The sequence below is a fragment of the Chelon labrosus genome (assembly GCF_963514085.1).
Source record: "Chelon labrosus genome assembly, chromosome: 22".
Taxonomy (NCBI): Eukaryota; Metazoa; Chordata; class Actinopteri; order Mugiliformes; family Mugilidae; genus Chelon; species Chelon labrosus.
In genome coordinates, this window is record NC_140355.1 from 3,167,823 (window position 1) to 3,194,162 (window position 26,340).

Sequence of the window (26,340 nt, forward strand, 5' to 3'; positions counted from 1 at the left end):
CTAAAACCTGAAGGTCTTTTCTCCTGAATCAGGTGAAAAGAATTATACATATATACATATATACGAATGACCATATATATATCTTTCACATCTTTCGGCTTATAATGTTGAAGTGAGAAATGTCTTATGTAGCACTGGCATAACACATTTTTTTTTGCAAAGTATGTGAACCCTTGCTTTCAGTATCTGGTGCGACCCACTTGTGCAACAATACCAGCAACTGCACGTTTCGGTAACTGCTGCTCAGTCTTATACAGCAGTCTATGTTGAAGTGAGACATTTCTTGTGTAGCATTAACATAACGCTATTTATTTTTTTCCATTCCAGTTATTGTGCATTCCCATCTCCAGGAAAAAATACAGATTTAAGGTTTCTTGTAGGCCATCCTGGTTACATGACTGCTATCACAACATTCAATCGAGTTTCTTAGCCACACTATGTCTTCTATCCTGCACCAAATCTAATCTAATCATTATACCTGAAGATGAGTTTTTCTGTAAGAGATACATATATGGAAGTATTTATTATTGAACACGCACATCTAGTGTAATTATATCACTCAACAATAATTAATGTGATCATTTGTCATTTACGACTGATACCACCACCCTGTTAAAGTAATAATGTTTCTTGAAATGGTGTTTCTATGGAGGCATTAGTGTACCAAGATTTGACTTGTTTTAATAACAAGTATAAACTCCAGTTAAGAAATACAACAGTGTTGAAATGTATTACATTAACAGGGTCCATGGTAAATACAGCTGCATTTGTCACAGCACTGCAATGCTATTTTGAAGTGAGAACAAACGTTACAATCGTAAACACATCCGCACCATTCACAATGCCTTCAGTATGATTGTTGGCTTTTGTCAGTTTTTTGTGTCTCTTTGCCTCTCTTGCTGATTGGTATTGTGTTGTTTGTGAATTTACAGGTGGGTGTAATTGACAGCCCTCCCAGGGCGTTCAACAGTCCGTACACGACGACCACCTCTGTGGATTTCAACCCCATGTACAGAATGTCTGAGTATAAGGTTTGTAATGTGTGTGTGGGGACAAATGCCTTAATTGACACAAGGAAGTTTAATGGTAGACAGGACGTTAGGGAAATAAATGGAGGGAAGACGGGTGAAAGGGGAGGGATGAGAAGGCTGGAATGCATAGATGGATGATGGTCTGGGGACACATTTAAGAAAGCTTTCGGCTCCTTGTCTCCTGGTTTCTGTAATGAAAGATGGAAGAGGGAAAGAGGAAAAGAGGGATGTGGAGGTTGGGGGAAAGACCTTTATAGGTAAGCACAGGAAGTAGAATCACATGGGGCGTGGTCTTGTTTCTGAACTTAACTTATGACAACTTAATTTAAAGCAACATTATAAGGTTAAACACAACATAATTCTGTAACTGCAAAACTGAGGATATAAATGTCCTATGGAGTGAAAGAAGGTCACTGACCCTCATCTGTTGCCCCCCCACTAATCTCCAGGTTCAGGGATTGTCTCCCGCCACCTCGGAGATGAACCTGTACGGCTTCAACAGTCGCAGCACCAGTCCTGTGAGCTTACCTACACCCACCCTCGCCTCTCCTCGCCCGCGTTTCTCCGCCTACGACACTCTGGTGAGGAGGAGGACTGAGGCCAGCCACACGGTGCGTTCACTGACATATGCAACACACAGTCCGTGTCTCTAATATATCGCTTCCTCACCGTGTAATGTGTTTTCATGTTTGCACATGGTTCGGATTTTTGTTGCTACAGGTGGTACCCACCCACTACAGCATGCGCTCTTCCACTCTGGGGGCACCCAATAAAAAGGACTTCATAGAGGAACTGACCAAACAGCTGGACGGGTTACAGAGGGTAGGCATTATTCAAATCACTCGGATATTCAAACGCATGTAGTTACTCTGCAGGTGTATGATACTCACCATAGAGAAAGTCCAGAAGGCTGGGGAGAAGCAATGTTGTAACTAGAGAAAATACTTGCAGGATACAAGGATATTCGGACGATGTGTACGGGAGAGAGAATAAAGTACATTTTAGTTTAAATCACACCTGAAAATGAGTGAATGAATGTTGTGTGTGATCCCTGCAGCGCAATCAATTCCTGGAAGCGGAGAGTGTGGAGATGGAGAAGGAGAGGGACCAGATCAGGTGGGCCATGACGTGATTTTTCTTTCTTTATTGCATTGTACTTAGGGTGTATACTGGCTTATGTCAGTATAATGTTTGTATGTAGTGTTCTTTAAACTACAAGAGGCTGGTAAAGTCATTCTTTTGGATGGATGATATGTTCTTGCTTGAAGAATTCGTATGAAGTTGTTTTTGATGATCAGATGAACTGTTTGAAACCTTGCACATTTTTCCCACATCCCCAGCCAGACTCACACCCCTTACAGGGAGTATTTAAACTCCTTTTTAACCCTTCTTCTTCCTCGCTGCCGCTCCTCTCTGAAGGTTTGAGATGCGCGGCCTGCTGGTGAACAACGAGGACCTGCTGAGGACCAACACCCAGTTGACCAACGAGATTAAGAGGATGAGAGAGCAGATCGCGGATATGGAGAGAGAGCACCAGTCCATGGGAGAGAGATACAGAGCGATGGAGGTGCGACGTACAGGCGAATGGATAGATAAAATAATTCTGTAGATGTATACACGCGGTGGCTTGATTAGCTCTTATCTTGTGCTGTGCAGATTGAAGTGAAGGAAGCCAGGGACATGATGGTGGAGGCCAACGATCAGGAGTACGCCTTCAACTTCCTCCAGCAGTCACTCAAAAACAAGATCCAGGATGCTGAGGTACTTGGGAAAAGCTCAATGAAAAACCAGAGTACTGCAGACCACTACTACATTAATGCTCCAGATCACAATGAAACAAATTTGATTTTCGAAAGTCTACACAGTCATATTTTACATTTATCTTCCATCTTCCAGGCAGTCATTGATGTCCTTTAGTTTCTCTGAAATATGAAACAGCAACATAATCCATAAACTATCAATAAATAGTGCACTGAAGTCAAAATCTTTCCAGGATTCCCTTTTTTATTGGGATGCCCGTGACTCACGCACGTTGTACGGTATGCAGAAGCAGAACTCTAAACTGCATGTATGCGTTCCTGTGTGTTGCGTTCAGGACAACCTGGAGAAGGAGATGCAGCGCTCAAAGGATCTAGCTGAGAAGTTGTGGCTGGTAGAGAGACAACTGGAGGAGCTGGAAGTCGACAAAGACAGCAAAGACAAGAAGACGTCTGAACTGAGCTGCACCATCGTCCGACTGGAGACTGAGGTAAAGACGTACGCAAAGACAGAAAAAGTTTGTTTTGTTGGGTTGATAAGCGGGTGTACATTTCAGTCATTGATAACCAACTAAACACTCACCCTGTGAAACAAACCACTGACTTTCTGTTGGATTCCAGCTGGCCGAGGCCCTGCAGATTTCCACGCAGGCCAACACTGAGCTGCACCTGCAGCAAAAACTGCGTGAGGATGCCTGCCTGAGGGTGGAGGAGCTGGAGGAGTCTCTGCTGGACAAGGACCAGGAGGTGCAGAAGCTACAGGCTCTCGTCAGCAGACTGCAAGGAGAGGTATTTCCACTTGTTTAACATTCGAGACTCAGCTGTGCTTTGAGATGCAGAGACAGGTTTGCCAAGCAGGGAAAATTGTAGTAGACCTGACGAGAGTATAGATAATGTACTAACAACACATGTTCAGGTACTTATAAGTAGTTTTTTATCAGCCGTTTCTGTGCGTTTGTGCTTTGTTGGTCTTTTTCTCTTTTTCTTTCTTTGGATTCATTAAAATAGTTCCCTCCTACTAACTAATCAGCCAGAAACTCCCACAAATACATTCACATTAAGACCAGACGTTAAAAATAACGCACTGCGTCTGTGTGTCCAGGTCTCTGGTAAGCTGAGTGATAAGGAGCGGACGCTGGAGGAGGAGATCCAGACCAGGGAGAGGCTACAGCTGTTGTGTAAGCAGGCCGAGAGGACTGTGGAGGACCTGACCATGGAGCTGCAGAGCACAAACCAGGCCAGAGATGATCTGGCCAAGCAGCTGAAACAGGCTCAGGTACCGCTCTAACGGCAGAACGAAGACTAGTGGGTTACATCCATAGACAGTATTAAGATAGAACTGCGGAACTGCTCCTCAAAAGTGAAGCTAAAGCAAGTAGAGCTCCCCCTGGTGGCTGGCTGCAGTATAGGGCATAAGCTCAAGCTCCTCCATGTTAATGGATGGGACTTGGGCCAAACTAAAACACTAAAATACACCTCAAATAATTTTAGGTAGTTAATATAATGTTGATGCATGTTCAAGTGTAAATTTTTTGGATATCTAAGCGAAGTTTAAAGTGGATTAAAATCCATTAGAGATTGTGTTTTGAAGTGTGGAAATGAGTCCAAATAACCAAACGTTAATGTTTTTAATACACATGATAAGAACTATAAGATGCTGTGTATGAGGCTTTGGATACACACTTGTGAGTAGGTTACATTCATTCTTGGTGGTGACACTGAAATAAATACCTTTAAGTACACCAAAATGACATACACATTTACCACGTACCAATATAAAAAGTAGTTAAAGAATCATACGTTTTTAATTTGGGATAACTTGGTAATATTGTTTGACTTCCTGAACTCATATTTTCAGCCCTATACGAGGCAGCATCCACAGTGTCTTTGCGCACATGACCGAATGATTCAAACAGAGATGTCCACTTGAATTAATCAGTCATGCAAACCAGTTTGGGGTTAATGGGGTATTAATTATGCAAATCCTGTTTAGCAATCAGCGTGCTAATTCCATAATCCCAAATATACATGTTGCCGTTTCTGAAGATACTTAATCTGTCCCATTTCTAAATAAACTGAGTGACACACAGTTGTCATCGCGAAGAGTGACCTCACTTCACAAGCTGTTTTAAAAAAGTTCTCTTGTTTGGGTCGTGACTTTTTTTTTTTTTCTCACTGTGTCGGTTTCAGGAGCAACTGATCGACCTGGAGAGTGATGTGGAGGAGCTGCATGACAGCGAGCAGAGATGGGCCGCCAAGCACAAGAGAGCCATTGAACAGGTGAAACACACTGGAAACCCGCAATGGGTTAAATAAATCCCATTCATTTAAAGTTGAGGTTTTTCTTTGGTTATTGACTCTTTTTTTTATGTTTTCCTTCAGATGGAGCAGCTGCAGATGAAGTTGATTCAGGAGAAGGATGTGAGCGACCAGCTGGAAACCGAGAAGACCTTCATGGAGAGACAGGTAAATTGAGTGTGTGCGTGTTTTTCAGATTGGATTGGAAACTGCCATCCTCAGGTCTCTCCACAGATGTTCTATGGTGTTTAAGTCAGGACTTTTGCCAGGCCACTGCAGAACAGTAGCAGACTTGTCTTGACCCAGCGTTGGTTGAATCATTTGGTTCACTTTTGTGCTGGAAGATACACTGCTGCCCAGTTTCAGCTCACTGCACTGGGTGGACCACGTTTTCTTCTCTTTATATTTGGCCACAGTGATATTTCCCTTAGTTCTGAGCATAGACAGTATAAAGATGGATGGTGGAACAGTTCCACAGAAGTGAAGCCAAAGCAAGTAGAGCGCCCCCTGGTGGCTGGCTACAGTATAGTTCATAAGCTCCACCTCCTCCATGTTAGTGGATGGGACTTGGGCCAAACTAAAACACTAAAATACAAGTCAGATAATTTTTTTCAAGGATAGTTTAGGATCTATCTAAGTCTAAGTCTAGTTTCTGTCATTTTACGTAGTTAATATAATGCTCATGTTTGTTGAAGTGTCAAATTTTCGGATATGATGCTATAGAAACAGGATATGACATCATGAGGACTGCCAGTTGCCATGATAACTGCTCCATGAAGCGGCCCCGTGGGACCATGACAGTTTGGCCATTGCAAGGAAGTGGAGTCGAGTTGTCCATATTTATATACAGTCTATGGTTCTGACCAGTCTCCCATAACATGATACTGCGGTCTCCATGCTTGGAGTTTCTAACACCTTGGGTGTGGAGTTCTGCCTTAATACTTGAGTTTTTTATATCCTCATCCAGAGAATTTTATCCTTGACCTCTCAGAGTCCTGTGATTTTGTAAACTGCAAGTGAGCTGTCATGTACCTTATATTCAGAGTGTCTGTCATCTTGGTGCTCCACAATGGAGGCTATCGCTGCAGAGAATTCTCAGGCTCTATTTGAGTTATTGTTTTTTTCAACAGTTCTTGATCTCCACCCAGACCAAAGGCTTTCTTGCTCTGTCACTCAGTTTGGCCAGATGACTCCATTTCCATTAGTCAGTTATGTCTCATTCAGGCTGTAACGATCATACTGAGATCACTGTAGGAATACTGACGTGAACTCCCTAGTAAAATAATTAACACTTGAAGAGCAAAAGCGAAGTGAATTAAGAGCATTTAATCTCAAATTGTCTTGTGTCTGTGTGCGTAGTTGCGTGAGCTGCGTCTGGAGGTGGAGGAGCTGAAGAGCTCCAGAGTACAGGAGGACGTCATCTCCAGGGCCGAGATCAAAGTCAAGGAGCTGGAGAACGCCCTGTGGACCGAGGAGAGGTCAGTCAAAACACTCAAAACTCTCTTTTGTCACAAGGGCAGTGCAAAATGTGCCTCTCTATGCATACCTCCAGCTTTCCAGTGTTCCCATGCTGATGCACATATGGTTACTAACTTACACGTTGAATAATTATAGCCATATCACTCATACCATATATCGCATCCATAATGGTTTACTGTCAACAGATGATTTAATTGTAGCCTAGCTTTTGAATTGCTTAACTCGCACATCAGAGAATACTGTGGCCAGCCTGCTTTGCTTTTGCTGCAGTAACACGCAGCAGCATAGTTCGTTTAGCAATGGGCTAAATCTCCTTATTTTAGGAGGTCTGGCCCTGTTGTCCAGTCAGCACCACAGACAGAATAAACCAAATAAATGGGGTGCTCTGGGAAAACTTCCAGTAGTCGTTGGCATTCAGATGAATGGGTGAATTTATGGACGTTATTTGCCTCAGATCCTTTATGCTTTACACGCCTGTTGATTGTTTTTCGGGTGCGTGCTGTACGTTTTTTAGTATTAGTTTCCAGAAACAGGCAGCTGCTGTGACATGCAGCGACATCATTTGTTTAGTTTAAACATGCAAATGTGGGGCCCTGGTCATTCCCGACGAGCAGCTGGCTGATGTGTGTGGCATGTTCTGTGCAGGAACAAAGCGACACTGGCAAACACCATCAGTAAACTGGAGAGGAGGATCAACGAGCTGAGTGATCAGCTGGAGGAGGAGCACCGGATATCTAATGAGCAGAAAGAGCTGGTAATACACACACACACGAATGCATGCACTCTCCCCACATGAGGGCAGTAGAGCATCGCAGTAAAACAACACAAGAGTGCCCTGCATGCATATCATCTACAGTGACGTATGAATATTCTTCACCAGACCCAAACTTCATTTAAAGAATATTTGGAGACTGTTTTATATTTTATAGTCTTGTAGAAGTCTAGATACACAGAAAAACGTATTTCTTCTTTCTGTGTACATTTTCACGTGCATTTCAAATGCAATTCATATTTTATGATGTCTTCTTTTGGGATAGATTTATTCTTTCCGAGCAGAAATTTCTTATTTCACACAGTTTGGAATGTTTTTAGTTATTAGACTGATTTATTAGATTGTTATTAGATTAGTAGCTATTACCCATTCAGGAATTCCTCCATTGTGTTCTGAGTCGTCCATATTTTCTTTAACAATTCAGATTTCCATTTTTGTTTTGTTAAACTGCACAGATACCCAAGCAGCCATATACAGCCTGTTGCAGTAGACTTGAGCACACACAAAGAAATACGCTGTTTTTATACTCCCACTACTACCCACTAACCGGAGCTGTGTGATCCGTTCCCCAGCTGACCCAGAGGGTCCGCTCTCTGAAGCGGCAGCTCAACGAGGTGGAGGAGGAGGCTAGCAGGAAGGAGGTGCAGTACCGCCACACCCACAGAGAGCTGACCGAGGAGAGGGAGACGAACAGCCGACTGCAGAGGCAGCTGCTTGACCAACACCTGCAGAACAAGTACGAACTACTATATGCACACACACTCTCCCCTCCTACAGGCCTCGTTTTCCTCTTAGATTTTAAGCAGCGGATCATTTAAACTATACAGAAGCATTATCATGGCTGTCACAGTTGCAAAGTGGGTAAAGGGTTACTTCATCATAATTTAATATAGTTTCAGCATAATTTCTCGCTTCCATCTTGTGGTTTCTAATCCATGCAAACTGGCTTATTTTAAATCTCTCACATACTTCCCTATCTCTTATTCACGTGCCTCTCCATTGTTTTGTACTAAACAAGTAACGCACCATCTCTGCCACTAACAGACGTAAAGAGACCCTGACGATCCGTCAAACTCTGGATAACCTGAGGCTGGACCTGAGCGTTGACGACGAAGATGAAGACGAGCCCCCGAAGCAAGAGACAACCACCGACACCGAAGTCTAAACCACTGCCCGGCTCCACCGTCTCCCAGTATATAACAAGTGTGTATATATAGAGGCATAATCATTGTTTAAGACATTAAACATGTGACTTCTTTCAGCCCGTTCAGCTTTTTACAGTTAAAGACAGGAAATGTCTGTAGGCGTGTTGCTGGATTTTTGGTGTCTTCGCAAGACAAAACAAAACCCATTTACATTTTACACTGCAATTTCCTAATAATTTCCTCAGAGAGAAAATGATGATGAAGTTAATAAATATATAGAGAAGTGTGCTTTCCTGTGGACAGCGGCAACTTACCTGCTGTATGCTGTTAATCTTACCAGTTTAACTCCATCACTATATTATGTTCTTTATAATCTGTGTCAAATTTCATAGTTATTTTCTGAAGGAAATTAGTAGGAAATTGCACTGCGCCCCCATTGATTACCCTGTACTGGGGATGCATAGGAACTATATGTGTGAGTCCAGCAGGAAGCTCCTAGTGGACGTTCTGTTCTCCGTTAGCCTGGTAAAGCCACACTCAGTTCTTAGTAGAGTACGAGTCTTATAACACTCCACTGGGGTTTCATTATGGGGCATGTTTCAACTGATCCAGACAAAAAGAACCTCTGCATGCAATCTATCACCCCATAAATCCCACACAAATGATTTGATTTGCCCTCCCAGTCTTTGCCAGAGCATAATCACTTCCCAACGGAGCGATTACAGACCGATATCAAGCTACAAAAAACGTATGGACGGGGTAGTGGGTCTGGCTGCCAGGCTAGTCTCTGCATTAAAATCACAAACAGCTCATTTGCCAAAGAAAATAAATGCACAGAGATTTTTGAAAATTGTCGCAATGACAGTCTTGAGGTTGAGATTTAGAATGTGATTCCGTGCCAGGTAAATTATGAGTTTTATTAGAAAGAGTTTTAAATGCATCTGTAGCATGAAAGCTTTATAGCCTTAAATTCTCAATGGGAAAAGACAGACTTTAGTTCAGTTCTTATGGGAATGGGAATTTCTTCCTGGAAATTCAACTGACTTCTCCAATATGACAGTGTTTCTTTTTATTTCATGGCTACTTACTTACAGTCTCCATGAGGATGAGTATCCCGTGTTGTAGTATTTGATTATTGACGGCCCTCAAATGGAGCACGTGGTTACGACACGGGAACCCGCATACGCATCCGGCGAACTCTGAACTTGTCCAAAAATGACCACTTACGAGGTTGTAAATACCACAGGAGGGCGCTGTTCATGCAACAAGGTATAACAGAGAGATAACTGCTGGAGGTTTGGAGGCGACCGTAGCTGTTCTCCTCAGTTAACAGATTATTTATATTGAACATTCAAGATTTTTTATTTTTTTTTGATTGAAGTTCCCTGTATTTTCAATTGCTTGCTGGGCAGACGTTTAATTTTAGACAATGAAATTATTTTAGAGTTCAGTTTCAGGTATTTCAGGGGGGGTTTGCTGCTCTATTGGTGTAACTCACTATGTTTCCCACACACAGTATCTGTACATAAGATTAAGGGATAAGATTATATCAGCAAAGAAGAGGAAAAAAAGAAAATAGCAAAAAAAAGAAAAAGAAAGGAAGAAAATCTCACATTACACTTTGTATTATTGTATTATCACGATTCAGTCAAACCAGACAAAAACCCAGGGCACCTTAGACACATACGGGAATTACAGTTATATGTTTACTTAAAGTGCTGTTTAGAAATGTGTAAAAGGGTGGAGGAGGCAAAAAAAAAAAAAGTCTTATGTATGGAAGCGTGTGGTATTCTCATCATGTTGTGAATTCAGACATCACATCCAATGGTACACAGTAAAAAGAAACTTGATCGCTAATTCAGAGGACTTCATTTTCTCACTCCATCAAGATGGTTACCACGGATTGAGGAGAGTTGTTAGCTGTTTCTTTATGCTGAGGTTTCACTGGCAACATTCAGTGGATTACCTCCTCGCTGAACTTTGATGTGAAAGAAATCTTAAAAACCTGTGGAGTCAGACTGTGAGGAGGGTGCCACGCATTTCCGTACACATGCTCTGTGGTTTTCTGGCCCACCTGTTGAATGTCCTGCATGCTCTTGTTTTAGAGGACATAGCTCGTTTGTTTTTGTTTGAATAGAAAACCTAGCGCAGAGACAGAAACAGAACTGGGTCATTCAGCCCAAATCATCAGTTATTAATGACTTGATTCATTCTCAGATACATAAAATACCCAAAAGGCTCATCGGTGTTTTAATCTGAAGGGGACTCACTGATTGAACCCAGTCCTGTTCTCACTGTCTTCTGCATGTTAGCTGCTTGAAGGATGCCTGTAAAGAAACACGTAAAGCTAATAGTCACATGCAGTTTGAATTCTTTGTTATGTTTACATTTGATGGTGTATTTTGCTTCTTTTTTTTTTGGGAACAGGAGCACAAAATCACAAGTGTTGTGGCTCAGCTGTAATTGCTACACCACTTTTTTGTGTTTTATTTTTTGAAAATGATGGTATCTACAGAAATGTAAAAATAAAATATGCTGACTTATTTTTATAACTACACTTCACATTCTTACTGGTTCATCTGTTCTTGGGTATTTATTTTTATTTTTCATGTTCTCTTTTTTTGGTGAGAAGTTTCTTAGTACAATATGCAAATAAATTCTTCTCCACTATGAGTTTGAGGTATTTTGTGTGTGTGTGTTTTTTTTTCTTATCCCCTTCACATGCATTAATTTATGAAACGGGTTTGGAGCAAATGGTTTTACAGTCTGACTGGGTACCCATTTTGAAATGAACCGAAAACAGCTGCAGTCACACACAGAAAACATCGGAACACCTGAGACACTTGTAGTCATTTGTAGACTGAATTAGAAGTAAAACAAGTCATCACCAGATGGCTGACACTTGTGCTGACTTTCCGTCAGATGTATAAGCTGGTAGAATCAGTCATTCTCCCCAGTAGATCTTCTTGAGCTCTCTTCAACAATTACAGCATCTTAACCATCAACCTGTCTTCTAGATCCAATCCCAACTAAATTGCTCAAAGAAGTTTTTCCATTAATTAACACCTCCATATTGAACCAGATAAATTTATTTTTATTAACAGGATATGTGCCTCAGTCTTTTAAGATTGCTGTAATTAAGCCCTTACTCAAGAAAGCCACTCTAGATCCAGATGTTTTAGCCAACTATAGACCAATCTCCAACCTTCCTTTTATTTCCAAAATTCTAGAAAAAGTTGTTGCTAATCAGTTGTGTGACCACTTAAACAAGAATGGTCTGTTTGAAGAGTTTCAGTCAGGTTTTAGAGTTCATCACAGTACAGAAACAGCTCTGGTTAAAGTTACCAACGATCTCCTCATGGCTTCAGACAGTGGACTTGTCTCTATACTTGTTCTGCTAGATCTTAGTGCTGCATTTGACACTATTGATCATAATATTTTACTACAGAGACTTGAAAGTGGAATCAAGATTAAAGGAACTGCATTAGACTGGTTTGAATCCTATATGTCTGACAGATTCCAGTTTGTTCATGTCAACAATGATTCCTCTACTTATAAAAAAGTAAGTTACGGAGTTCCTCAGGGTTCTGTGCTAGGACCAATACTCTTCACGTTATACATGTTGCCATTAGGCAAGATTATTAGAAAACATGGCATAAACTTTCATTGCTATGCAGACGACACCCAGCTATATTTATCCATGAAACCAGATGAAACTAATCAGCTGGTTAAACTCCAAGCATGCCTTAAAGACATAAAGGCTTGGATGACCTGTAATTTCCTACTCTTAAACTCAGACAAAACAGAAATTATTGTATTCGGTCCTAAGCATCTCAGAGAGTCATTATCTAATCACGTGGTTTCTTTGGATGGCATTACCTTGGCCTCCAATACTACTGTGAAAAACCATGGTGTTATATTTGACGAGGATATGTCCTTTAAATGTCACATAAAGCAAGTGACCAGGACTGCCTTCTTTCACCTGCGTAATATCGTCAAAATTAGGAACATCCTGTCTCAGAGTAATGCTGAAAAACTAGTTCATGCATTTGTGTCGTCCAGGCTGGATTACTGTAATTCATTACTGTCTGGCTCCCTTTAAAGTCTAGAATAGAATTTAAAATCCTCTTCCTTACATACAAGGCCCTTAAAGGCCTAGCTCCATCGTATCTTAAAGACCTTATTGTACCATATCATCCCAACAGATCACTTCGGTCCGAAAGTGCAGGCCTACTTGTGGTTCCTAGAATTTCAAAAAGTAGAATGGGAGGTAGAGCTTTCAGCTATCAGGCTCCTCTCCTCTGGAACCAGCTCCCAGTTTGGGTTCGGGAGGCAGACACTCTCTCTATTTTTAAGGTCAGGCTTAAGACTTTCCTTTTTGATCAAGCTTATAGTTAGGCCTGGACTAAACCATCCCTTAGTTATGCTGCTATAGGCCTAGGCTGCTGGGGGACGATGCACCAAACACATGTCCTCCTTCTTTCTTCTCTCTCCTCTCTCACATCCTCCACTTTCTTTTCTCTGGCACAGAGCTCTTGCCCTCTAATTTCCTATCTACTACTAGTCATACAGTTCTGTGCTATTACTGTATAGAATGTTTACTGCTGTGTTTCCTTTACATTATGTTTGTTTAAAAAACAAATACTTTAAATATAAATAGTCACACATGGTCATCTAACTTTTGTCCTTCTTTTGAGCCAAGTTGTGACAAGATGCTAAGAATAATGTGAAACCGACATTTTATTGTTAAAACAATTAATAGAGAAAATAGCTGTCACAATACCTGACAATAAAATTGCAATTCAATCTATTTGAATATTCTGTAACATATCCAGGTACTGTTTTAATTGTACCTGGATGTATCAAAGTTGACATGATGCGCACGGAATTTACAGAAATCAGCATTATCAAGAGGGAAAAAAGGGGGTCTAAGGATTGAGCCTTGAGGAACTCCACAGTCAAAGTAAACAGGTGGGCACGTTGTCAGCTATGGATTTAAAGACGAAAGACCAGGAGAGTTCATGCTTAGAAATGAAACTGATTGTATTTATATTTCACTTTGACTTAGGATCATGTGTCATAGAAACCAACCAGCTAGTGGCCATTAAAAGACGGAGCAGTACTGCTTTCATTTTATGTCTATTTTTGGAGTTTTACTCAGGCCAAGGGCTTCACATTTCATTAAAAATACAGTATAATCCTCAATTTTAATAAAACACAATGTTTTAAATACTGCCTTCAGAAATGTTATCAATATAGTTTTATCATTTTGTGAATTCTGCGTGTCCAGTGCGCAAAGGAGCCCAATCTTGCACAACCAAGTGGTGTCCTCCACACAGGTACAAACTACTACTACTACTACTACTACTACTACTACTACTACTACTACTACTACTACCATCACTACCACTACCGCTACAATAAAGTTGTCTATCTATCTCTATTTATCTATCTACTACTATTAATACTCTTTTAAACTGAAAGTGTCTCCACCTGTCTCACGTCAAAGCTGACATTTGTAGGGGAAAAAATAACACAACAAAGGATGTAACCAACAGAGATTTATTTGCAGCTCTGGCATCAGAAACACTGAATGCATCACAGGTCATTCCATTCCCATGGTGTCAAGCATGCTGACGGTGCAACAAACACACACAGGCATCAATACACACAGAAAACAAACGAGTACAAACCGCAGGCATCAGAAAGAATTCACACACAGAGGATCTCCAAAAATAAAGCTCTTAGAGGTACTTAGATTGATATATCGGGCACAACAACAACACCAGGACTTCTGTTCTCGTTTGCCTCTGCTTTGTAATCTATAATCAATAATGCATTAAAATATTAAGTAGCTCACAAACTATTTCAGAGGATCGGCAAAAGAGTTATAATAACAGGCACAACATGACTCTGCAGACAGTGTAAACTTTCAAAGAGAACTCGAAAACTACATTTAAGACTTTATGAAGGAGATGTTTCAAGACAACAAAAGTATTAACTTCAACTAAAAGCATCGGAGTACACGTGTTCAAGAGATTTTAAGGAATATATATTGAGCAATGTAAGGAGAAAGGCTCCATTACAAGTCAGCAATTTGTTTCGGTAGATTGTCACTACTAAAAGGCATTTGTTTGAGGAAAATACTTGTCCAACCAGGGGCCGATGTGAAACCCAAATACTTGAGTATTAATTCAGTACAAAGACATTTTGCTATATTTGATCCCAAATTTGTCACAAGTCATCTCAATCAGGTTCCCATAAGTTAACAATTTCACCAAAATTAACCAAATCATCAAAACATGGACGTCTTAAAAAAACAAAACAAAAATAACACAAGAAATTGAATGAAAATCAACAGTTTGGTTAAATGTCAAGACAATTTGAGCTGCAGCAATCCTTTCTTTTTTGTTTTTTAGTAACACTGGATGCCATGTTTGGTTTGTAAAAACTGACCCTCATAGTGACCCCACAGAGAATTTTGCAGGATGATGCAAAGCTTTTTAGCCTCTTCCAGCTCGTGTTTTGGTTTTATGGCACACTCAGCAAACTGTTTTGGGCAGGCACACAAAGCTTGTGATTAGCTGGTGAAGAAGGTGGAACATACAAGCCTACTGAAGCCAGAGTCTGAGTCTGGTATCATTCCATTTGGATTTCTTTGTGGTGTGTGTTTCAACCAACACAGAGAAAGAAAAAAAAAGACCTCTGCACCCAATTGGATAATCTTACAACCAACCAGTGTCATTTTACTATAAACAAATTCAGCTCCACAGTGCCAGTAAGAAAGGAAGTAAGAAAACTTAATTCTGTTGGTGAAGACTGTGTCAGGATGTGTAACAGCTTCATAAAGTCAGTTGTGTTTTCGCCTTATCCTGCCCTCTAGCGGCCAAACACTTTCACTTGTTTCAGGAATGAAAGACAAATCAAAGAAAACAAAATAAAATCCCAGATAAAGAGGATTCCACAAAGCTGTTTCTTTGTCTAGAAATACCGTTTTTTACATTACAAACAAAAGTGAAAGATCAAAACTACAGAGGGAATAAGAAGATGATCAGCTGGAAGCAGCACAAAGCGACCCACAGAGATAGATGATATTCAGGAAATGTTGCTGCTAATTAATTATGCGAGCCAGCTTCTTATGTAATCAGCAAATTAATGTTCTGACCAATTAAAACTGAACAGTGGCAAGTGTTTGATATGGCACTGAGATCAGCTGTTGGCAAATGAATCTGCTCGGCCTTCAAACCTAAAGAGGATGGGAAAAAAAGCACAACTTTTTTTTTTATCTGTGAAGTCTGAGTGAACAGCAGGATGAGCTTTTGGTCTGTCAGAAACAAATGCTTGTTTGTGGTGTTTCCATTTTGTATTTGGCACGCTGGCGCATAGTAAATATGGTTGACAGGGAGGTAAAGACACAGCGTCAAAGCAGTGTTTGCTGTTAACTGCCAAACATAATATTCTTAACAACCACTGGCCACAGTTTGGGTATACTTTGAAGACCAACCTCTAATACTATGCCGGCACGTGGTTATACTAGAAAGGAATGCCAATCATCTCAACTCAACGTGCTTACAATTTATCATGTAGTCAGGTAGATTGATTTATTTAACAAAAACTCTTAAGTTGCACTTAAACAAAATAATCTTGGACTCAAAGCTGATACTTGACATTTTGATAATGGGCATCGTGTGATAGTGTCACTGTACAAGAGACAGATCCTCTTACTGCGCTCACTCAAGTTTAAGGATGCCATAATTTGACTGGGTTTTCTGCACAGCATCTAGTCAATGGTGTGGTACACATGGAAGTAAGAAAAACAGCGACAGTGGCATCAGAAAGTATTCATACTCCCTATTTACTATATTGTAGAATTGTTTCTTTACTTTTAGTGTGATTCTGTCCATCTACAGCCATGGCCAAAAGTTTTGAGAATGACACAAATAATTTTCACAAAGTCTGCTGCCTGATTTTTTATGATGGCAATTTGCATATTCCAGAATGTTATGAAGAGTGAGCAGATGCATTGCAATTAATTGGCCCTATTTGCCATGAAAGCAAACTTAATCCCCCCCAAAAAAAACATTTCCACTGCATTTCAGCCCTGCCACAAAAGGACCAGGTGACATCAGTGATTTTCTGGTTAACATAGGTGAGAGTGCTGACGAGGACAAGGCTGGAGATCACTCTGTCATGCTGATCGAGTTAGAATGACAGACTGGAAGGAGAGTGGTGCTTGAAATCGTTGTTCCTCTGTTCTGACAAAAAGGGCTTCACAGGCAAGGATATTGCTGGTAGTAAGATTGCATCTAAATCAACCATTTATCAGATCATCAAGAAATTCAAGGTTGAGTTGCTGTGAAGAAGGCCTCAGGGCGCCCAAGAAAGTCCAGCAAGCACCAGGACACCGCCTCCTAAAGTTGATTCAGCTGTGGGATCGGGGAACCACCAGTGCAGAGCTTGCTCAAGAATGGCAGCAGCCAGGTGTGAGTGCATCTGCACGCACAGTGAGACGGCCTGGTGTCAAGAAGGGCAGCAAAGAAGCCACTTCTCTCCAGGAAAAACATCAGGGACAGACTGATATTCTGCAAACGGTACAGGGATTGGACTGCTGAGGACTGGGGTGAAGTCATTTTCTCTGATGAATCCCCTTTCTGATTGTTTAGGACATCCGGAAAAAAGCTTGTCCGGAGAATGAAAGGTGAGCGCTACCATCAGTCCTGTGTCATGCCAACAGTAAAGCATCCTGAGACCATTCATGTGTGGGGTTGCTTCTCAGCCAAGGGAGTGGGCTCACTCACATTTTGCCTGAGAACACAGCCATGAAAAAAGAATGGGACCTAAACATCCTCTAAGAGCAACTCCTCCCAACCATCCAAGAACAGTTTGATGATGAACAATTCTTTTTCCAGCATGATGGAGCACCTTGCCAGAAGTGATAACTAGGTGGCTCAGGGAACACAACATCGCAATTGTGAGTCCATGCCCAGGGAACACCCCAGCCATTAACCCTATTGAGAACTTGTGGTGGGTTAGGGTTAGAGAGGCAGGTGGACAAACAAAAGCCCACAAAACACCAACCACCGATTATACAAGCATGGCCTGCCATCCGTCAGAATGTGGCCCAGAAGTTGATTGACAGCATGCCAGGAGGACTTGCTTTGGTCTTGAAAAAGAAGGGCCAACACTGCAAATATTGACTCTTTGCATAAACTTAATGTAATGTCAATACAAGCCTTTGACACTTATGAAATGCTTGTAATTATACTTCATTATACCATAGTAACATGACAAAAAGATATAAAAACACTGAAGCAGCAAACTTTATGAAAAACGATACCTGTGTCATTCTCAAAACTTTTGGCCACAGCTGAACACTCGATAATTCATACTGACAGAGTGAAACTTAATCTCAAAAACTATTTAGTCCCTTTGCTGTAGCTGCATCTTATTTTAGGCTTTAAAATGTTTCTAGAAACCAATTGGAGTCAATCTGTTTTAAACTGAATGAACTGGACATAGTTTATAAAGGCACACAATTGTGGATGTAAGCTCATACAATTTAAAATGTATGTCAGACAGAAACCAGGAAATGAAGTCCAAAGAAGCGTCTGTAGACTCCTGTGATAAACCATCTCTAAAGCTCTGAGTTTCCAAGAGAAGAGTGGCCACAGTAACCCTTCCTCCAAACGGCAGAGCAAGAAGGGTCTTTGTAAGGATGGCAATACAATAACCCCTATGGTGAGGCACGGTGGTGGCAGCATCTTGCTATGGAGGCGTGTGCCAGAAGCAGGGACAAGGGGACCGGTCAGGACTGAGGAAATGATGATTGTATAACCAGTCACACAGAGATGAAGACCTGCTCAACAGTGCAGTCACATCAGACTTAGCTGCAGTTCACCAAAAAAGCCAAGACAACACAGGAGTGGCTTCGGGATGGTCTACTTACGGAGCTTAAACCCATCCAGTATACATGGAGATGTACCTTCTGTCAAAAGAAATTCCTACTGAACTAAGCATCTTTAACTTTGGTGAGTGAGAAACTTTAGTTTTTGATTTTTCACTTTGTCCTTATGGGTTACTGAGAGCTGATTTATGGGGGAAACAGTGACCATTTTCATCAATTTGAAATAAAATCCTCAATGCAAGAAAGTACGTAAAAAGAGAAGGGGTTTGAATACCTTCTGAAGCAACCATGTGTTAAGCAACGAAACACAACAAGAAGTTGACCCATGCAGGATATTTAAGCGATGAGCCAAACACCCCAGTCCAAAGCATCAGAAAATAGTCTTCTATTGTATTTCTTCAAGACTTCACAACAGTATATTTTCTTCATGTTTTCTATTTTTGGGTTCATTGGACTGCTGAACATACGATTGCTAAAGAATAAAAAATATAAATGCAATATATATCATTTAAAAAGAAATAAAAAGAAATGGGAAAGTAGTATTTAAATAATAGAAAGGAACATGACAAAAGAAATAACAATTCATGTTTTATTTTAATATAAATAATCGTTTCCTGTGTATTCTAACAACATGTACAGTATGGGGCTTAAAACCATGATTCACTTTGTCTGATTATATGGAGAAATGAGAGGAGAGGTCAAAATCTAAAGTCAGCTGCCGTGAAGATCTGATGTCAGCTGACTGACATTTGGCATTTCATTATTTTCATGATATGTAACAGTTCTAAGGCATTACTCAAACGACTCATTATTTCATTTACTTTTTTTTCCAACGTATTATTCTTTTTAAGGGATTGGATTACAATTTAATTTGTTTTTCATTAAAATGGTAGCAAATTCTCCAGTACATGTAGTATTTATAGCTGACATGACTTTCACAGACATCAACGTCCATCACGCCACAGTGGAATAATGCTTCAGAAGCCAAGGCAGTTTGGAACAATACATCTATCCTGGTAAACACACTATTAATGATATATTATGTTGGGCTTTTTTCTCTTCAGTGCACATGTGCCATGCTGTACCCATTCCGGTCATGGACAGTTTAATGTAGTCGGACTCTTATCAGAATGTGAGTTCATTATGTTTCAATTGATACAGAGAGAAAAAAAATACCTCTGCGCTCAATTGGATAGTCCACCAACCAGTTACTCTTCTGTCCTTCACTGTAAAAAACCCACCAAAATCTTTGTCGGAGCATAATCAGTTCCCAACGGAGCAGTTCCAAACCAATTTTCCGCCACAAAAAATGTACATGCGGGGAAGTTGGTCAGGCGTCCAGTTGGTCTGGGAACTGATTATGCTCCAACAAGTAGGTCTGGCGTCCAGGCTAGGTTGCATCAATCTAGTCTGGCATTACCATCCAGGTGTAATGTGAGTTGGCTGTTAGCTAACTGAACCAGTGTTGTGTCTAATGTAAAGCTGGGAAACCATATAATACTTACAAAACAACAACAATTTATATATGATATGTAAAAGTATCCAAAATACCAAACCCGAACCATATGAAAAACAAAATCACATGGCAGCTCTCTATTAATGCGCAGCAAAAATGTGTAACTGTTATGTTAGCTTAACTTATCGCATGCTGTCAAGTTGGTATCATGTATGAGACAGAAATTTTGACGCACACTCCTTTAGGGAAAACTTTTGGCACATGAAGTCAGACAGTAGTGTATACTCAGTTTAGAAAGTGTTCTTGAAAAGTAGCAAGAGGCTAGACGCAGAATAATCTGCCCTGACCGGTTTGATGAAAATAACACACTTCACAGATGATATTCTCCTCCTGTTTTTTTTTTGTGTTTTTTTGGGTGCGTTTTTATTTATTACCAAAACAGAAATTTTAATAAAGCCCTAATATTATGCTGCACTGCTCATTGTGGAACAAGCTGTTCTTACATGTGCTAAATATTACATATGCTAACCTTAGCTAGAGAAGCTAACAAGCAGACATTAGCCTGTGAAGGTTCTCCGTCATCCAGGTCATGGTATAACCAAAATATCAATCTTAAATAAGGGCAACTGGACTTGTAGGGTTTCTAGAAGACTTTTCTCCACTAATGCAACTAGCTTCTTAAGTTCTAAATGATTGGTGGGGATTTGGATGTGTGGTGAAATGTCTTCAAGGACCTCTACAAGTCCAATTGCCCTGATTTCTGGTTGTGTTTTGGATAAGTAGACACAGTCGGACGGGTTCTACAGTATGTTTGACATGACACCAGTTACACAAAACACAACTTGGCGCATTAATAGTGTACGGGACAAAACTGTTCTGGACTCTGGAAGATCACCATGTGTGTCTAATACGGGTACAGCATAGAACATGGTGTGAAAGAGGGAAAACATCAAAGTAAAAACACACTGGATTCTCAACTCCCCACAGACAAGCAGCCTGATATTAAGCTCCTTGTGGCCCAAATTCAATGCAACGTTAAATCTTTCTCCTTGATGCGGAGTAATGAACTGATCACTAGTTAAAGAGTCCAAATTAAAGTTTGAAACGTCTGTGTCTGAGGGTCTAGGTCCATTTAAAGCACTTGCGAGCAGAGAAATTGGGAGCATGCAGAGCTTAATTCCCAGGCCGCATGTATCCAACGAGGCACATTATGTGTCAGACAGTGATGAAACGCTCCCCTCCTGCTTTAATTCCCTCCTAAAAGGCAGACAGGCCAAGGCTGTATTACCCTGAATGTCCATCAGAGGGGGATAGGGTTGTTTCATTGAGTGACTAACGGTTTAGGGACTAAGGAAGAACAAAGAGAGGAAAAGAAGACTAGAAGATGGCTCAAGGTTAGAGAGTGAAGAAGATGAAAAGACATGCTCTGAAAAATGTAGTACAGAGTAAAAGAAAGAGGGATTGTGAATGAGAAAAGGACAGAAGACAGAGGAGCGCTGACTGGTTGTCGTCCTGAACCACTTCTCGATCTAGCACAGGCATTTCCTCTGGGTGGGCTCTGCTTCGGCGAGCTTCGTAGCCCCGTTCCCATTAGCCGGCTCGGCGGGCGGTTTGTCGACACACTGCTCCATCCTCTTCATGACCAGGTCCAACAGTGTTATCACCGCCTTGTCCACCTCTGCTCCTGTCGCTGCGCTGGTCTCAAAGTAGGGGATCCTGTCGGGAACGAGAAGCAAATTGTGTATTTTTAAAAGGTTTGTGTGAGAAGAAGGTTTTATCTCATCTTATCCAAATGCTTCCATCAGTTTTAACATTTCTTTGTATTTAGTTTCATATATATACAGTATACAGATGAGCCAAAGAATGACCAGCGAATAAAGTTCATTATCTTCCAACATAAGCACATATGGACGTCTGTGGTTTATTAGAAGGTAAGTGAACAGTCATTTTTCATAGTCAGTGCGGTGGCTGCAGTAGAAATACACCCAGACGACTGGGTTAGAGCCTCTCTGGCTTGTGGGGTTCTCCTAGTCAGCGGTGGTGAGTACCACAGAGGAGGAACAAATCATTAACCCACAACAGGCTTGATCTGCTGCAAAAGTCTTCGTATCTTATCATATGCAACATACAGAGGTCATGTTTAACTGTATTCTTATAGTATTTCTGACAGAGTATTCTGTGGAGGGCTCTGTGGGGACTGTTTGCAAATAAATCAAATCTGCAAAACACTTAATTCAATGTTTCTTCGGTTCCAAATGCAGCACATTCCGTAACTTGTTATTGTGTTTTCAGAAGCCGAAGTCTAGCATATATGTAAGATCCTACAGACATGTAGTCCTAAAACACATTAATGACAAGATAAATAACATATCCACTGATACAATTCAAGAAGTAAAAATACAAAAAAACTTTACTTCTTCATAAAACCTTTCTCCATTCCATTCTATCGTAATTGAATATGAGGACAACATTTAAGATTCCAGTTATAATTTCATTTTAGACAATTCGTCGACTTTTACGACTGATTAATCGAATTGATATTTAATTTTCAGCACCACAGGTCAACAGCAGATGTACGGCAATGGAGTTCTTAGTGAAACACTGAGGTCCATGCCTCCAATATTTTTATTAACCGACTCATAGGTTGAATAAAACTCCTGGACTAAATATTGTACATGAAAAACAAACTTGCCCATATTTGTCAGCCAGCTCCTTGGCCTGTTTCTCCTGAACCTCCCGCTGGTCGGCCAGGTCCGCCTTGTTCCCTACCAAAACAATATCTGGGTTCTCACAGTAGGCGTTGGCCTGTAGCTGGCCTGGAAATTAATACAAATAAACAACAACAAAAAAATTGGTAATACTGAAAAACTGTATGCACCCGAGGAACATGAGCAATGACTTTTATTTACTGTCATTTGATTTCATATGTCTTCCGAACAACCTTCATCAATGTCCTTTAATTCATGTGCACCTATGACGATAAAACTTCAATGTGTTTTGGAGCACTTAATGTTTTGACAGCGGTACTTGTAGCAGAAGATCCTGAGCTGAAACAAGCAGTAAACATACTCATCCAGTTTCTGACGTTGAGGAAGCTCTGCTGGCTGGTGAGATCGAACATCAGCAGAAACCCCATTGCGTCCCTGAAGAAGGCTGTTGTCAGGCTGCGGAACCTGCAACACCAAAAATACTGGTATTATGTTCAATATTGCACAAAAGCAAACAAAATTTCCAAATAACTTGAGCTACCTGCATTATTCATATGACAAGCTAATACAAGCATGAGTATGACTGTGAAAGTTCTAATTCATCCAGGTCATGTTATATCTAAAAAAGAAACAAGTTTGAAACGAGTTAATAAGCCAGCTAAGAAGCGAATGACCCAGATATCTGATATGAACAGTGTCATATATACATAGCCATATATAGGAATGTTTTGAACTGTACTTACAAACGATGCCTATAATATGCAAACAATCAAGATAAAGAACCAGCTGATAATGACTTTAGCTGCTTGATTAAATGCTCACGGAGATCGGTTTATAAATGCAGGAGACTGTTTTGTGACACCGAGCTGAGTAAATGCAATTAAAATTATGTAACTAACACTGACTCATCCAGCAGTGACTCAAGGCCTTTATAAACAGAAACAACAGATCGCGGTCAGTCCAATTAAAGACCGCACACACGCAAACACGCAAACACGTTCATGATTGACACATGCAGTCATAAATACAGATCAGTTGTTTCCCCCTCCAGCCGTTCAGTATACTTAGACAAGATGTATTTTAGCAATGGGCTATACTGTCTTACAGTCTTTACCATTTCTTAGACATTTTGAAAATGTGAGAATGAAAGCTAAGCAAAATGCTGATTTAATACTGAAATGAGAATGAAAAATGAGATGTAGTTAGGTCTTTCTATTAAGAAATAAATCAACAGGCTCAACAGACATAAAGATAATTTCTTTATGTCTTAATATGCATTCATGGAATTCCAACCGAACTCAGACTGTAAAAAAAGTGGACGATGACATCTCCTCAAAAGTGAAGCCACAGCTCCCCTGGTGGCTGGCTGCAGTAAAGCTCATTACCCACACCACCTCCTGGGACTTGGGCCAAACTAAAACACTAAAGCACACGTCAAATAGAAAGAATGGTTTCTGAGATTTTAGGTAGTTAATATAACACTGATGTATGTTCAAGTCCATTTTTTCTGCTTTTCAAACTTTTGTATATTTGATGCTATAAAAACAGGATGTGACATTGTGTTGATTGACAGTTGTCATGAAGCGGCCCTGTAGGACCGTAAGAGTAAGACAAAAAATTCTGGCTAAACTCTAGACAAACAACTGGACAAACTTGTAAGGTGGCGCCGCCCATAGCCCGGAATCGTCTCATCAGACAAAACTGCTGCTTTGTCTCTCACGGTGGACAAAACTCCCAGTTCTAATAGGGAAAAGCAGCCCACCTCTCCTGTCCAGCTGTGTCCCAGAGCTGAAGGTGAACCTTGAAGGTTTTTCCTGCGGTTGTCCCATTGGGGTTAGATGCTGTGTAGAGCTGGGGACAAAGCAACAATACAAGTTTATTTGTAATGACTTGATGAAAGGTCAAATGGTTACATCACAATGAGGGGCATTTTTAAATTGATCTCAGCTCATATGAACGGTGTAACACAATAGAATTCTACACCCCTAATCGTCACAGGCTCAATCTCAGGGTTGTTTTATTAGACTGTTGATTTTGGCTTGGTAACTTGGCAACTTCAACCACAGTGATGAAGACAGCGTTAACCTTAGAACCTTAGAACCTAATTAATCTTAGACCTTAGAAGACTTTTATAATTTTTATAAATTAAAATGGCATTACCATATTGAGTCTTCATTTAAATAACAATCATTGTTCAACATAAAAGCTGCTGAAACTCAGTCAACATTCACACCTAAGCTATCTGAATACACTGACTAATCAACTATCCAAAAGTAGGGCTGGGCAACAAATGGGATGTATTTGATTTATTTATTTTTGGTATGTTATCTGGTTGTGATAATTTTCCACACAAATCCGTCCTGCTGTATTTTTGAATTAATCAATTTTCACTAAGCACATTTTCACTTGGTATTTGAAGAGAAATATGTCAATTTAAGCTGTTCCTCCATGTTTTCCCCTCTCCACTGCTTCAGGGTGGTGAATATCTCAGCAGGTATGACTAACACTCTGGACAGCGGTCCTGACTGCACAATGATGAACTCTCAGGTGCTGCAGCTGGTTGGGTCTCATCAGGAAGCCTCGGGCATCACTTGCATCTGTGACTCTCCCAGATGAGACACTCTGTCACTTTGTCTGAAACTCTCTTGATGCAGAGTATACGTGGGTCACACTCACAGCAGTGTGTTTCCATTCAATTTTGCAGGTGTTAACTGACCTTCGGTTCAGGAAGCAAATTGAGACAGAGAGTCCTCTGCCCTGAACCAGAACATTATAATCAGCCTGGCAAATATGCTGTTAATCCTTTGCGTACCTCCTTACAGCTAGCTTTTCCCTCCTAGGACCACTGTAATAGGTTCTCACAACTGTTGACCAGGACCAACCCATCTACAAGGCTTTTCTTTTTTAATTCTGACTGGATCTGCATTCAGTATGAGGATAAGGCTGTTCATTTACTTTTTAATATATCCCAAGCGTGCAGCATTGTTATGAGACAATCATCACTATTCACTTTATGAGTCTTGGTTCATCGTGTGGTTCATCAGTGTATAATGAAACCTATGATGGAGTTTATTACTGGGGCTTAGGATTCCTGGAATACAGCACAAATGCCACAACTGCACATTAGTCAAAGGCAGGTGCATTGGTGGGAACGTGATTAAAGTTCTAATGAGACATGAGATCTGGAAAGTTATCATGGTATCAGTAGTTATTACTGTTTTCGCCACGATAATGAGTCAAACCAGATATAGAGTTAAGGTAGCAGAGTGGGCAGTACCATAAAGGGTGATGATGCTTTGCAGCAAAAACTTAAACCGTGTGCATATATATATATATACTGTCTCACATTCGACTCCCCACATGGACCCCTGAGGAGGAGCCACTGACAGCAGTGAACTACAGCTGTGATCACACATGTGTCGGCTCCTGTCTGAATCAGGCTAGAACGGTTTGAAAAGCTGGTGTGACCTTAGCACACACACTCAGAGGAGGTGAGGAACAGTAATCAATGCTATGAGTCATCCGTAGCGGTGGGATTAAAGCGGCAATGACTGGATTTTAGACTTCCTATGGAACCAAAGCTTGCCCACCCTTTGATTCAGGTAAGATTTTAGATGCCTGCATGTATTTATTTTGATAAGATTCTAACGACAACTCTAGGGTGGTCTGTAGAAGTTTAAAACGTCATACACATTCATTCATTCATTCATTCATTCATCTTCTGTACCCGCTTATTCCTGTTAAGGGTCGCGGGGGTCTGCTGGAGCCTATCCCAGCTGTCATCGGGCGA

At 40.7% G+C, this 26,340-nt stretch overlaps 2 protein-coding genes across 5 annotated transcripts in view; one reads left to right on the top strand and one right to left on the bottom strand.

The window, feature by feature from the left end:
* The window catches only part of LOC311507866 (uncharacterized protein), a gene marked incomplete at its 5' end in the record, with an annotated part of 56,793 nt that extends 45,628 nt beyond the window's left edge, over positions 1-11,165 (top strand). The window contains 15 exons of the mRNA XM_084572406.1: positions 933-1,031; positions 1,481-1,642; positions 1,752-1,853; positions 2,089-2,147; positions 2,451-2,598; positions 2,688-2,792; positions 3,127-3,279; positions 3,410-3,577; positions 3,891-4,064; positions 4,979-5,068; positions 5,171-5,254; positions 6,446-6,564; positions 7,211-7,319; positions 7,910-8,073; positions 8,382-11,165. Coding sequence (XP_084428532.1) covers positions 933-1,031; positions 1,481-1,642; positions 1,752-1,853; positions 2,089-2,147; positions 2,451-2,598; positions 2,688-2,792; positions 3,127-3,279; positions 3,410-3,577; positions 3,891-4,064; positions 4,979-5,068; positions 5,171-5,254; positions 6,446-6,564; positions 7,211-7,319; positions 7,910-8,073; positions 8,382-8,502 — 1,857 coding nt within the window. The 3' untranslated portion in view covers positions 8,503-11,165. The remainder of the gene's footprint in view (positions 1-932; positions 1,032-1,480; positions 1,643-1,751; positions 1,854-2,088; positions 2,148-2,450; positions 2,599-2,687; positions 2,793-3,126; positions 3,280-3,409; positions 3,578-3,890; positions 4,065-4,978; positions 5,069-5,170; positions 5,255-6,445; positions 6,565-7,210; positions 7,320-7,909; positions 8,074-8,381) is intronic.
* A 2,865-nt stretch (positions 11,166-14,030) lies between these two features.
* Positions 14,031-26,340, bottom strand: part of rab27b (RAB27B, member RAS oncogene family) — a 60,319-nt gene continuing 48,009 nt past the window's right edge. For all 4 annotated transcript variants that reach the window (XM_084572012.1, XM_084572014.1, XM_084572013.1 and 1 more), the window contains 4 exons: positions 24,313-24,401; positions 22,912-23,015; positions 22,535-22,658; positions 14,031-21,558 (listed from right to left, as the gene is read on the bottom strand). In XM_084572012.1, the coding sequence (XP_084428138.1) occupies positions 21,372-21,558; positions 22,535-22,658; positions 22,912-23,015; positions 24,313-24,401 (504 nt within the window). In that variant the 3' untranslated portion in view covers positions 14,031-21,371. The remainder of the gene's footprint in view (positions 21,559-22,534; positions 22,659-22,911; positions 23,016-24,312; positions 24,402-26,340) is intronic.